The sequence below is a fragment of the Aspergillus ambiguus genome (genome assembly GCF_047715705.1).
Source record: "Aspergillus ambiguus strain CBS 117.58 unplaced genomic scaffold BDV59scaffold_1, whole genome shotgun sequence".
In the NCBI taxonomy this organism is placed as follows: Eukaryota; Fungi; Ascomycota; class Eurotiomycetes; order Eurotiales; family Aspergillaceae; genus Aspergillus; species Aspergillus ambiguus.
Window position 1 is genome coordinate 1,715,740 of NW_027395514.1, and position 12,681 is coordinate 1,728,420.

A 12,681-nucleotide genomic window follows, 5' to 3' on the forward strand; every position below is an offset into this window, starting at 1 on the left:
CTGCACCGCCACCATCGACCTCCGCCAACCAACAGCAACATCATCACGACTGCCATCGATCGTCGTCTTCCCACTCCAAACACCACCATGTCTCGCGCAGGCACATGGCTCAAAATGCTGGGAGCGTAAGGGTCCCCTTCTCCCCACCTGTCTGCATTCCCCCCACCGGCTCCTAACATCCTCTTCCCCAGCGGCATCGTCATTTGCGTCGGCGGCCCAGCCTTCGTGCAATCTATCCGGCCCTCCGACGAGGAACTCTTCAAACGGTACAACCCCGAGCTCCAGCGCCGCAGTCTGGAGGAAGGCGATCGTCGCGCTCAGGAGTTTGACGACTACGTCAATCGCCTGAAGCAGTGGTCCAAGTCTGACAAGTCGAGTGCGTCATATGGCTCATGTCCCGATCCCCGGTCTGGTCTAACAGGGAGACAGTCTGGTACGCCGCGCAGGAACAACAGGAACAGAAACGCTCCGAGGCGGAGGCGCTGCGTGATCAGGCCAAGGACGACGCGAGGATACAACGGGAGGAGATGCGAAAGGAGCTCTTGGGTGGGAAGTAGCCCAGCTCCTGGTGAGACCATTGTATTTGTACTGGGAAAATGGTGTCCAGGCGATGAGTTGACGACATTGTATTATAGCTACATACTGATGCATGATCTGATCCCGTTTTTCGCCTGTCCGAGACGTGATCGTCTAGAGTATACCCAACTATATACCCTCCCTGTGTGTTCGCCCACGGTTAAACCACCATAAAATACACCCCACACAGCGTCAACCCAACCACAATCGCGGTCAAAATACCCGCGCCGACCCGATCGCCGGTCCCAATGTGCCCAGTATCAATCCCCACCGAGTCCTCGTCCGAGGTATCAGCCCCGGCATTCGGGTCCCCCTTGCTAATCCCCCCCGTCGACGCCGTCACCCGTTTCTCCACCGAATCCACGAGATTCGCCTGGAACACCTCCAGCGCGGCCATCTGCTCGCCGACGCCCGTGCTCCCGTCGAAGTCGGCGCCTCGCGTCCACCGCAGTCCGCACGCGTTCCCGGGCCCATTACACTGCAACGCCGCCGCCGCGGCCGAGGCGCGCAGCTTCGGCATGAGCATGTCGTACGTGAACGGGGCGATCTGCACGGTGTGCGCCATCCACCGTGACAGGTACGCCTTGAAGGAGCGCTGGTCGATGTTGCAGGTGTCGTGCGGCTCGCAGGCGACCTCGCTCATGACATCGTCCTCCGGGAAGAACGGCGCCAGACCGTCAATGATGCCTTCCAACCGGGTGCGCCAGCGCTCGGACCGCTCCGTCTGCTGCGATTAGCACTTTCCGTCCATCGAACCGAGCCAACCGGCGGCCACTCACGAAATGGTACATGTTCGCCGCGCCCAGCAGGAACAGGCCCGCGTTGTACGTCCACCGGATATGGTTGAGCGACGAGCAGTTGTTGCGGACGTCGGTGCCGTCGAAGAAAGCGTACCGGGGGCTGATAAGCCCGACACGCTCGGTCCAGTCCCAGGCGCGCTCCGCCCAGTCCGCGTACGACGCATTGCCCGTGTACACGGCCAGCCGCGCCGCCAGGTTGAAGAAGCACCCGTTCGACACGGTGTTCTTGTACGTGTACCCGTCGTTGAACGAGAACACCTGCCAGCGCAGCCCACCGCCGCACGTCGCCTCGTCCCACCGCGGCACCTGCGTGTTGTACACCGCCTGCGCCAGCGCCAGCCACTGCGGCTCGTCCTCGTCTGGGTTCGGGTACTTGACCTCCGCCGCCGACATCGCCGCCAGCCCCCAGAACGCCTGGTCGTCGTTGCCCAGCGTCGTCGACTGGTTCGGTGGCATGTAGTTGTCCGCCGGTCCCGTCTGGTGCAGGAGCGCCTGCGTCGTGATCTCGTTCCACTGCGCGTCCCCCGTGTAGTACCAGTATTCCACCAGCGCCCCGAACATAGCCCCCGCTTCCCACCAATAGTATGGGTCCGGGAGGTTGCCCGGCACGTCGCCCGGTCGGTAGCCCGTGTAGTACTCGAGCATGCCGGCCGCGGCCGTCTCGGCCGCTTTTTGGATGGATGCTGCGGGTGTCAGTTTGTGGGGAGACGTCGGCGGGCGGTGGTACCTTTGCTGTTGAGGTCTAGGGAGATCGACGCTTGCACGAGAGGAGCTCCCCATGTTGCTATACTTATGAGGGTCAACCAGGAATGCACGGGGTTTCCATGCCCAGAGGTGAAGAGCTTCATGTCCGCATCCAATGCGGTGTTAGGGAGATCAGACGAAATAGTTCTTTTGTCTACCGGCAAAACGTAGGTCGTCTGAGTGCTTTTCTGTAATCTGATGAGGCAATAGATTGAAAGAGAGTGGGAATAGAATTGGAGAAATTTACATCGACAAAGCACAAACGAGCGTGATCAAGCCCCCAGAACGAGAGTATACCTAGAACAACTCATCATTTAAAGACCGCTTGAATTGAACACTAGCCACAACTCAAGACAGACGGCATCTTAATATAGACCCGTCAAAACTCCCTCACCTGCAACCGAACCCCAAGACCCCATAAGCGCTTGGAGAACGCCGCCAAGTTGGCCGCCAGAGAGCGTTCCTACACATCGGCCATGACGGCCAATCTTTCGGCAGTCTTTGGCCTCAGACAACTAAAACCAGCAATCGCCAAGCCACGAGATGGGTCTTGGCCGGAACGCGCAGGAAGCGGAAGAAGACATCTTCTTGCCGGGCTCTGCTGTATAGTCCGGAACGTCAGCGGACGCCGGACTGAAAAGTCACATATTAAGCTTGATCGGCTGTCCCGTGCATCCAACCCCTGATCTTCAGACCAAATCTTCTAGCCGACGTGGTGCCGTTGATGGGGACCCAAGGGAGGCAGTGAAGACGATGGGCTTCTTGGCCAAAGGCGATGGAATCTTGGACCAATCCATTGAGTAATGGAGGTATTATTAGCGCCAGGCAGCAGCTTTGGTCTCCGCTTTGGGTTTGATTAGGATTCGGCATCCGGCGGACTCTTCATACAGGCTCTCAGGGGCTTAATATATAGTCTTCCACTGAGCGTCATTTGGACTTGCGGGTTAGTTTGAAGTCAGACCTCAACCAAAAAAACACTCTTTCTGTTGATCAAAGATCTGATCCGAGTGTTGAGACCCACTGTACATATCATTGTAGACCCAAGTCAAGACACCGATCAAGGGGCCAAAAGAACCGGCCGAGTTGGACAGTCTCGGATCGGTAGCATTCTTCTGTTGCCGGGTTACCATGCACGACTGTAGTTCATTTTGTCTCTATCGGGTAAAATATTTGCACTGTCATGCAAGGGAAGCCGTGGAGAAACCCTATCAACGTGGGGGAACAAGGCTCCTTGGGCACAAATGTTCGAGGATTTGATTTACGTCGAGACATTAACCGTTCTATTGTCTATGGCACTACATAGTGAATGGGATTACTGTCAACCAAGCTTCTCTAATATATCGGTTACCCTACCCTCTTTTGCTTATCATCCCTGGATTTCACGCCCAAGCATCCCAGTTCAGACCATACCTTGATAGTGGAACAGCCTCCTGTGGACCCTCTGACTCCGGTATATACCCTCGCTCGCAACGTGTAAACGAGACCTGCGCCTGATTGGCGTAAAACGCATCATATTGCGGGTTGAGCGCATCTCTCAGATTCTGTACAGATCCATCAGGGTGCAGAACGTCCCAGGGCTTGATACATGTGGCACCCTTGCATGATTTCAGGACCAGAAGTATGGCGTCCAAGCGCGTTATCACCTGCGAGAGGTTCCATCCATGGACATAGTTATCGATTCTCCGTATAGGACCTACCGAGGGGTGGAGGTTGTTTAACTGGTATGGATCGGTCTAGGGGTGCATTATTAGATAGAGGCATAGAGCATTAGGTAATTGCAATGCTCACCGACAGATCGTACAGCTCATGCTCATTGTTACACCAGACAGAGTAGTAGAGATTGTATCCCTGTCCGATGATTCGTACAGATTTATAAGTGTTATTAGGAGCAAAAGGGGTATGGTCTGGACTGCCTATTGCGCATGGGTCAGTACAATCACCTGTGAGAAAATAACAGCACACATACTCAGCGCTCCCTTCTCTCCCTCAAAGTACGCCTGACCCCAGTACTCAACAGTAACATGCTCATGACGCGGATGCTCGGAGCCTCCACCATATGGGAGTGGAATAGGCGTTCCATCAAAGTCCTCACGTAATGGTATTTGCGCCAGGTCAAAGATTGTAGGTGAGAGATCAATGTGGGTGGTTACTGCATCTTCGACCGCACCCGGTGCGACGCCTGGCCCTCGAATGAGCAATGGCACACGAATATCTTCTTCAAACCCGCATTCTTTGCCCGGGGGCAAGCGATGCTGCCCAATATGGTAGCCATTATCGGACGTGTAGATAATGTAGGTATTATCCACCTGGTCACTAGCTTCTAGTCGTGATATCAAGCCATCCACAAGCTCATCGACCCCCTGTAGGGCACGCAGTCGGGCTCGATAGAAATGATCCTGATATTCAATTGCCGACTTATCCAGTTTGGGAAGATTCCGAACCCAGCTGACTCCGCTTGGCTGCACCTTGTCAGCAATCGATCCCCTTTATGTCCAGATTTGGGTCTCAATCTTACCTCATCTGGGTTGAAATTCTTTGTCCGTGGAACAGTAACGCCTTTGAAAAGTGACTTGTGCCGATCCAAAGGAATGGGTTCTGTCATTACCGCTGGAATTTCTCCCCCCAAAGCGCTCACATCGATGTTAGAATGGGGGGCAACTGGTGCAATGGTAATGAAGAAAGGACGGTCCCCATTGAGTCCGTCCTCTAAGAAACCCAAAGCTTTCTCAGTAATCACATCTACAGTGTGCCGGCCCTCATAGCTGACGGGTGGGTCGTGATTCCGTTGGTATGTGGAATTCAAATATGAGTAGGTGAAGGGATCTAACAAGAAATCGGAGCCGTTAAAGCCGTTGACATATGGATTATGGTAGTTATCCACTGTATGGGCATTGAATAGCTTCCCAGTGTAGTAGGTGTCATATCCTGCCTTTTGCAACCATACAGGGAGGAAGTTGTCATTGAATCCTTGTTCGACAAACTTCGGGTATCCTCCTGGAATAATATTAGCACCCTGTGAGCATCGGAGGAGTACTGAAATATACCGTACCATATGGTGGACTGACATCTGTGACATTCGTGTTGTGCGCCTGGCGTCCTGTCCACAAGGAGACACGCGAGGGACAACAGACAGCGGTAGTCACAAAATGATTGCTAAAAAATGTGCCTTTTTGCTTCAGATGCCCCAGTGTTAATGGCATGTAATCAATCGAGCCTAATTGCAGGTCCTGATCATCAGTGACCACAAAGATGAAATTTGGCCGATTCCGAGCGGGCCTGTCCCATGATGGGCCAAGGACTTGCTGCCTAATATCGGAGAATTCAAGGCCCCTAGCCACGCCAAATAGACTTGAAGCTATCGCTAAATTTGACGAGAGCTTCATGATAGGCAGTGGTCGCGGGTGGAAACTGTATCGGCTGTTGTCGAGAACGAAGAAGGTTGGAAATCTTTCCCCGCATTTTGTACTACTCATAAGATAGAGCTATTTTATGCTCGGAGAATATCGACCAGATGGCGCCATTTTAGAGCCGATTAAACGTTGGACTAGAGATTTTCCGCTATCAAAAATAATAAGCATGGCGTTGGATGGAGAATAGAGTAATTAGATCCAAGAATGACGTGCTTTAATCACCAGAGTCAAGGACGTTGCCATTCAGAGATAAAACCGTTTCTACCACTGCAATAAATGCTATAACTGTACCATTTCCATAATCCAGGTTACAAACCATGATCACCCATACAGACGAGACGACGCCGCTGAACCCCGGCCACGACGATCCTCATCGTCCTCGGTCATTGTACCAAACCATAGAACCAGATCCCACTAAACAGCCACATGGTCATGTTATCGCCGATGAGGAGAATTATACATCCATTGAGCCAACTCCGCGAAAAGCTTCAAATGAGTCACAGACCAGTGTAGGGAGCATCATCGCCGTGCTCCTTCTTGGTAAGATGTCGCGTCTATACCAGGATCAGAGAGTGTCTTAATACTGTCCAGGCGAATTCATTTCAAATGCAGATGCTTCGCTTATTATGACCGCTACAGCTCGGATCACCTCTGAATTTAATCAACTTCAGGGAGCAGCTTGGTTGTCAACGGGGTATACGCTCGGCTTATGTGCTGCCCAACCCATGGTTAGTCTGGTAAAACTTCTGAGCATAGGATACAATTGACAACGTACTAGTATGGGAAGCTGAGTGACATTTATGGGCGTAAACCGCTCTTACTGGTGTCCTACTTCTTTCTTGCATTAGGCTGTATTGTGTGGTACGTGCTGCAACGAATCATCTAGTCTCGTCCTAGGCTCATTTAATCTTTAGTGGACTGGCACCTGACTTGTGGATTGTCATTCTGGGACGAGCTATCAGCGGTATTGGAGGTGGCGGAGTCATGACCATGGGTTCGATTATCATCACCGGTAATATCTACTTAAGGGACTCGTAAGCTGCCTGCTGAATTTGCCTAGATGTTGTACCGAAGCGAGACGTCGCCAAATGGCGAGCCTACGTGAATGTATCAATGACCCTTGGGCGGAGTATTGGGGGCCCGGTTGGAGGGGTTCTGACAGACACCATTGGCTGGCGATGGTATGTGAAGCTATTATCCGTCTAGATTTCGCAGACCAAACACTCACTCCTGTCAGGTCATTCCTTCTTCAGGTTCCTCTTCTCGGTCTCGCTGCAATTCTCGTCATATTACAGCTAAAACTTGTACATCGCGCTATTTTCGATGCAGAAGTAGACCGATTGAAACTTCGCCGCATTGACTTCTCTGGTGCCATCGCGGTATCTACAGGTATCACCGTTATCATCCTCCTGCTCGACCAGGGTGGTAAATCGTTCCCCTGGAGATCTGCTCTTACGCTTCTCCTTGCTAGCGCAGGAGCCTTATTCCTCGCCATTTTTGTCTATATCGAGCTGTATATTGCCGCGGAACCAATTTTTGACCTACATATCCTCAAGCGCCCAAACATAATCCCCAGCTATCTAATCAGTGCTCTGCAAGTTGCGGCTCAGGTTGGCATGATGTTCTCGGTGCCACTTTATTTCCAGGTTACCGCGCAAGCATCCAGCACCATCGCAGGGGCTCATTTAATCCCAGCCGTAATTGGAAATACCGTGGGCGGTTTGATGGCAGGTGTCTTCATTCGGCGAACCGGTAACTATAAACCGGTTCTCGTTATCTCAGGATTGATAGCTTCGATCACATACGTCCTGCAAATTGCCCGTTGGGACGGCCATACTGGACTCTGGGAATCCCTTTACATTGTATTTGGAGGTTTGGGTACTGGATTCGTGTCGTCTGCCGCATTTGTAAGTATGACAGCCTTTCTCGAGCCGCCGGAAATTGCTATGGCCACCAGCGGGTATCTTCTCCTGCTCAGCTTTGCCATGACGGCCGGCGTGACTTCAACATACACTGCGCTACAATCGGAATTCAGGAGACAGTTACAGATGCGGTTGCATGGACCAGATGCACACAGAGTAAGCAAGCTGCCTCAAGGAGGTGAATTGTTATTGACCAATACTTAGATAATTAAACGTGCATTGTCAAGTACTGATTATATTGCGGGTTTGACTGGCTCCCTTCGCAATACGGTTGTCGGCAGTTACGTGGCGGGCCTGAGACGTGCGTACAGTAAGTTCAGTATGGACGGGATATCGTGGGAATGTTGCTAAGTTTTTAGTCATCTCATTGGTATGCTCTCTGCTGGGATCAGTGACTGCTCTGAGTGTGAAAGGCCACCGTATCTAGATAGTGAGAATCGTTAGCTCCATCGCATATCGAGCAACTCCGCGGCTAGGGTGTTTATATGATGTTTTTAGAGTGGTTTCACAATCTGCAAGGTGGACAAGCGAGCTTTATATCCTGTGATTTGCATATGCACTGGATCTTCTATACAGGGCGGAGGCTTTCCCTTTCCGCCTTACTGCTTACTGGTCAGTTTATTTGTATAATAAGTACAATGTCTGGAGAGCAAGGACCTCATTCAACTGTATAGAATAACTGATCGAACGGCTCTACGTCGATTATAGAGTCCCCCTCCAATTGCATAGTGTCCATGTCACCCCAATTTGACCCATGATCATTGTTCTATATAGGCGCTCACGTTTATTTCTACCCGTCATTTTTTTCGAAGAACAGAACTGCCATCATGAAATTGATGAATGGATACAATCATCTGTGCCTGTGATATCTACGGGACTTTCGTTCTATCGGCCACTTGCCATAGGCAGATCGGAGAAGAGAAAGTCTCTCTTGGTCTATGCAATGAGCCGTTTTGTGCACAAATAAAGCACAAGCCTCTATTGATATTGGAGCCCCGAGGGGAAATGCGCAACTCGTAATATGGCGTCTGTATTATCCTTGGGCAGGCTAGAAAATAATGTTCAAGTAAACATCTATATATATTTGTCGCAACGCAAACCCGCCCCCACCCCCCCAACATTCACCACCATGAGGCTGTAAATGATTAGCTACGAAAATAATGCCCTAAAATCGCACAACAATAATCCTTACTACTCAGTTGAGCTGGAAACCACAACTTACAGAGATGTAAACATGTGCCACAGTGTGGCTGAGTACGGAGTGGCTGATGCATCTCAACATAATCAAATCCATTGTGGATGGCAGCCGCCCTCAAAGTTCCTTTATAAACGTATCATGTCCAGCTTGTTAGAATCCCGTTGGGCGCCCCGTTCAGAGGGCAAAGATGAGCCGTCAAAGGCCTCCCCGAACGGTCAACGCCTCCTGTCACCTTCTGAAGAACTTTCGCGGCTGAAGAAAATTGTTGCGCGGTTAAAATGGAAACTCCCATTTCTCGGGGAGGCATACCGTCTCGCAACTCTACGTGGTGCACCTGCTGATGACATTGCACACGCTGAGATTATGTTCAAACTCGACTTCCATGAATATTATGCACTACTGGAGCGCGCCCTGGTGCATCTACTGGGCGTATTCGGGATCGCCGTCTCTGCCACACCTAAGAATGTGAAGAACAATGGTTCTCACCGGTATCACGCAAATGTATTAGAAGCTCTCAAAGCGCCCTCTAGTCCCCTTCGGCCTGTTTTTATAAAAGGAGACAGGCTCGAACAGTTGAGGAGAGCAAAAGAGCTTCGGAACCGCTGGAAGACGGCGGATTTGTCCCAGGAAAAGCCGAAGGGCAATGAACCCGGCTTCGCGGCGAACGACGGAGCATCGCCATTGGAAACCTATGATCTCGAGAAAGTTTTGGCCGATATATTCGAGGCACTTGAAGATGCGTACCATCTGGCCGAGGCTCAATCGGCCAAGTTGGATACATCTCCCAGCAGCCAGAGCCGAGTGGGTGAATCTGAGATGGACTGGGACTTTATCGTTGATGCCATGGACTGGGAAGCTGTATGACTATTACTCAAGCCGTCCAATTCGATTTGGCGACGTTGTTTGATCCTCCGTTTTGTTTATTCTATACCCTTTTCCCCCCTCCTTTCCATCCCGAGTCGGCCGTGAATGCCGACCTACGCGAGATAGCCGTCTACTCCGGAATAGTTGAACCGAAGTATCGACCCATGGTTCTGTCTTTTACACGAGACTTCTCCGAGTTCCTCATTCCCTCACAACACAGGGCTGTTGGATATTGTTAAGACCCATCAACATCAACATCAACATCATTAGGATATGACCGGTTATGGCTGGCTCGCTTCTCACGCAGTGGCACTGTCTATACCAAAACCAGGAGGGACTTGCGAGGGCCAAGCCCGTTAAGTGGGGGTTGATCGGCGGGTAATTTGTCTTGACCACAAGTTGAAGCCTTTATCTGATTATCTCTTGGCCGGTACTGTGTGCCGACGGAGATGCTGTTGATATTTCAAGCGTGTCCGTGAATGTCCTCGACGGGTGTCTTCTCCCTCTATCTCCACTTGCGTTCCATAGGAAAGTCTAACATTCATGGCGATTGGAGCACGACTTGATTTATCTGATCGAAGCGGAGAATACAAGGATCGGCACTCTCCACTGCTGCCCCCAACTGATGGGTTTCAAACTGAATCATCCGAGCGCGCGCTCGGTCCTACAATCTCTATATGGAATTTTATGCCGATTCCTCGCAGCGTATGCTCCCTGCCTGCGCCAGATGGAGAACAGGCTGAATTCATTCCCAGCCAAACTCGGATATTCGAGCCTTCCAACTTTGCACTTAGCGAGATGGCGATCTTCATCCTTTTAGCCAATACCTTTCTCGTCAATGGGGCGAGCCGGTAATCAGGGCCAAACAGTTGCAATGATTTATAAGATGGGTAGCCGGCATCTACGGTGTACTGCGCTGTTCACGCACAAAAGCATCGCACCGAGTACGGGAGGGTAGGGAAAAGCAGCCATGTATCCATTGGGAGCGCCTCTGTTGGCCTTGGCCATTGGCCCATTCCTCACTCTGACTCAGGCTGCCGGATGTCCCTACATGCAGCAACGAGGCCTTGATGCTAATGCAGCAATCCCGCATCCGCATCATGCTCGCGACAGCGCCACAGTCCCCGGCCAAAAGGGCGTCATGCTCATGAACCGCATTGCTCCCGGCACGTCGAAGCTGTATATCGCAAATGCCGATGGAAGCAATGAGCGTCCTCTCCTCTCTGACCCCGTTTTTGAGTACCACGGGAGTTTCTCGAATGACGGCCAATGGGTCCTCTTCACCAGTGAACGCAACGGCGACGGAAACTCAGATATCTGGCGCGTTCGCACCAACGGGTCCGACCTGCAGCCCCTCGTCACCACCCCGGCGGTCGAAGATTCCGTCGTCTTGTCGCCCAATGGAAGCCTCGCCGCCTATGTGTCGACCGAGGGTATGGTCGCCAACATCTGGGTGCTCGACATGAACACCGGTCACCGGTGGAACCTGACGGATACGCCAGCTGTCACTGCCACTACTAACATGTCTCTTCCCCATGGCTACTTCCGCCCGGCCTGGTCGCCGGACGGACAGTGGATCGCCTTCTCATCGGACCGCAACACCGAGTGGCTGGGTCACGGCGATGAGACCTTCCTCGGACTGAGTGGCTGGGAGCACACGCAGGAACTTTCGATCTACGCGATCCGACCGGATGGTACGGGATTCCGTCGGGTCGTCTCCAAGGATGGATATGCGCTTGGCTCTCCGGGGTGGTCGCCAGATGGCAAGCGTCTGGTCTACTACGAAATGACCCGCGAGACGACCTACAACGCACACAGCTCCTGGTCCCTGACCTCGTCGAACTCGAGCATCGTCTCCGTGGATTTCGCCACGGGCACGGATCGCGTTGTCGAGGCTGCTGGCGCGGGAGTCAAGATCTTCCCGCAATATCTGTCGGACAATAACATCGCCTACATGCTCAAGGGTGGCACCAAGGAGGGTCTCTACACCACGAGCGGCCGCTACCACAATACCTCGAGCGTGATGATCCGCTCACCGTCCTGGTCCCGTGACGGCAAGAAAGTAGTCTACGAGAAGACTGCCTGGAATGTCCGTGCCCAGGAAAAGCTCCTGTACAGCTGGGACGACGAGTGGGAGTACCGATTCACCGATGTCTTCCCCGCGCTCTCGAACCAGGGCCGTTTGGCCATCACCTCCAAGCAAATCGGCGATTCCTCCATCCTCAACATGAACGCCACCAGTGGAGACCGCATTAACGCATATGACCCTGTCGCAGCGGGACTCATGTCCGAGGCCATCACGGCGAAGGGTGCCGGCGGCGCCTACCAGCCTTCCTGGTCCCCGGATGGCGACTGGCTGACCTTCGGGGTGGGTTACTGGTTCCAGGGCCGCGCGGAGAAGGGCGGATGGATCGTTCGAGCCCGGTCCGACGGGTCCTACGCTCAGAATCTCACCGAGAGTGCCACCGTGTTGGGCAACACAACTTTGAACACTGGATTCCCCAGCTTCTCACATGACGGCCGCAAAATCGTCTTCCGCGTGTGGGGTGTCAACTCGCTCAAGGGCGACCGGTCCCAGCTGGGTTTGCGTCTGATCGATCTGGACAAGCGGAGCGGAAACAACAGTGGTATCTCGGTTCTGACCACGGAGTGGGATACGCTCCCATCTTTCTCCCCCGACGGCGAGAAGATCGTCTTCACCCGCAAGACGAGCCCGACCAACTACGATGTGTGCACCATCCGACCGGACGGCACCGACCTGCAGGTCCTGACTTCGTCGATTGCCAATGATGCCCACGCCGTATGGTCGCACGACGGCCGGATCCTCTACGCAACTGGGGAATACGGATTCCAGTACGAATGCGGACTATATGACGATACGTTCCAGCCCTACTCGATTCTGAATATCATGGATGCCGACGGATCAAACAAGAGGCCGTTGACGAATTCACTATGGGAAGACAGTATGCCGGTCTACACGCCCAACTCTTTGTTGTGATCTGCTGGTAGGAGTATCAATCGGATATGAGGAAGATTGCATGAATTGGATGACGAAGGAATATAGACGATTCTTTGTTAGGAAGTTGACCCTAAAGAATGGTCCATATGACTAGTCCATCCTGCGTACCCTGTATGTTCTATGAAGCTATTCATGCTAATAAAAGAGC

General features: G+C 52.5%; 6 protein-coding genes across 6 annotated transcripts; 4 read left to right on the forward strand and 2 right to left on the reverse strand.

Annotated features, from left to right (window-relative positions):
• Positions 1-87: 87 nt before the first annotated feature.
• Positions 88-557, forward strand: BDV59DRAFT_197606 (uncharacterized protein; the record flags this gene model as incomplete). The annotated part of the gene is made up of 3 exons (XM_073692967.1): positions 88-125; positions 192-376; positions 430-557. The coding sequence occupies 3 exons, from the start codon at positions 88-90 to the stop codon at positions 555-557; spliced, it is 351 nt and encodes a 116-aa protein (XP_073553490.1).
• Positions 558-646: 89 nt separating this feature from the next.
• On the reverse strand, positions 647-2,525 carry BDV59DRAFT_9369 (glycoside hydrolase family 76 protein). Its single transcript, XM_073697366.1, has 4 exons — positions 2,368-2,525; positions 2,104-2,308; positions 1,356-2,059; positions 647-1,300 (listed from the first exon to the last, which is right to left on the reverse strand). The coding sequence occupies exons 2-4, from the start codon at positions 2,222-2,224 to the stop codon at positions 737-739; spliced, it is 1,389 nt and encodes a 462-aa protein (XP_073553491.1). The 5' UTR covers positions 2,225-2,308; positions 2,368-2,525; the 3' UTR covers positions 647-736.
• A 498-nt stretch (positions 2,526-3,023) lies between these two features.
• BDV59DRAFT_206982 (sulfatase family protein) lies at positions 3,024-5,542 on the reverse strand. The gene is made up of 5 exons (XM_073694907.1): positions 5,170-5,542; positions 4,636-5,114; positions 4,087-4,579; positions 3,909-4,033; positions 3,024-3,853 (listed from the first exon to the last, which is right to left on the reverse strand). The coding sequence occupies exons 1-5, from the start codon at positions 5,501-5,503 to the stop codon at positions 3,500-3,502; spliced, it is 1,785 nt and encodes a 594-aa protein (XP_073553492.1). The 5' UTR covers positions 5,504-5,542; the 3' UTR covers positions 3,024-3,499.
• Positions 5,543-5,847: 305 nt separating this feature from the next.
• BDV59DRAFT_197609 (major facilitator superfamily domain-containing protein) lies at positions 5,848-7,879 on the forward strand (the record flags this gene model as incomplete). Its single annotated transcript, XM_073692968.1, has 8 exons — positions 5,848-6,070; positions 6,122-6,258; positions 6,309-6,391; positions 6,445-6,542; positions 6,591-6,711; positions 6,768-7,608; positions 7,657-7,762; positions 7,812-7,879. 8 exons carry the CDS (start codon positions 5,848-5,850, stop codon positions 7,877-7,879), a joined length of 1,677 nt encoding a protein of 558 aa, XP_073553493.1.
• A 913-nt stretch (positions 7,880-8,792) lies between these two features.
• BDV59DRAFT_167422 (uncharacterized protein) lies at positions 8,793-9,838 on the forward strand. Its single transcript, XM_073687897.1, has one exon. It carries the CDS (start codon positions 9,014-9,016, stop codon positions 9,512-9,514), a length of 501 nt encoding a protein of 166 aa, XP_073553494.1. The 5' UTR covers positions 8,793-9,013; the 3' UTR covers positions 9,515-9,838.
• Positions 9,839-10,655: 817 nt separating this feature from the next.
• BDV59DRAFT_190368 (TolB family protein) lies at positions 10,656-12,512 on the forward strand (the record flags this gene model as incomplete). The annotated part of the gene is made up of 1 exon (XM_073691743.1): positions 10,656-12,512. One exon carries the CDS (start codon positions 10,656-10,658, stop codon positions 12,510-12,512), a length of 1,857 nt encoding a protein of 618 aa, XP_073553495.1.
• Positions 12,513-12,681: the final 169 nt, after the last annotated feature.

Excerpts from the sequence above, each read along its gene's own strand:
- BDV59DRAFT_206982 (XM_073694907.1), bottom strand. The coding sequence starts at position 5,503 with ATGAAGCTCTCGTCAAATTTAGCGATAGCTTCAAGTCTATTTGGCGTG. Across the intron at positions 4,580-4,635 it reads AGAATTTCAACCCAGATGAG|CCAAGCGGAGTCAGCTGGGT; the intron begins GTAAGATTGAGA and ends GACAAGGTGCAG. Across the intron at positions 4,034-4,086 it reads GGGAGAGAAGGGAGCGCTGA|GCAGTCCAGACCATACCCCT; the intron begins GTATGTGTGCTG and ends CATGCGCAATAG.
- BDV59DRAFT_167422 (XM_073687897.1), top strand. The coding sequence starts at position 9,014 with ATGTTCAAACTCGACTTCCATGAATATTATGCACTACTGGAGCGCGCC.
- BDV59DRAFT_9369 (XM_073697366.1), bottom strand. The coding sequence starts at position 2,224 with ATGAAGCTCTTCACCTCTGGGCATGGAAACCCCGTGCATTCCTGGTTG. Across the intron at positions 2,060-2,103 it reads CCTAGACCTCAACAGCAAAG|CATCCATCCAAAAAGCGGCC; the intron begins GTACCACCGCCC and ends TGACACCCGCAG. Across the intron at positions 1,301-1,355 it reads CGGCGAACATGTACCATTTC|ACGGAGCGGTCCGAGCGCTG; the intron begins GTGAGTGGCCGC and ends TAATCGCAGCAG.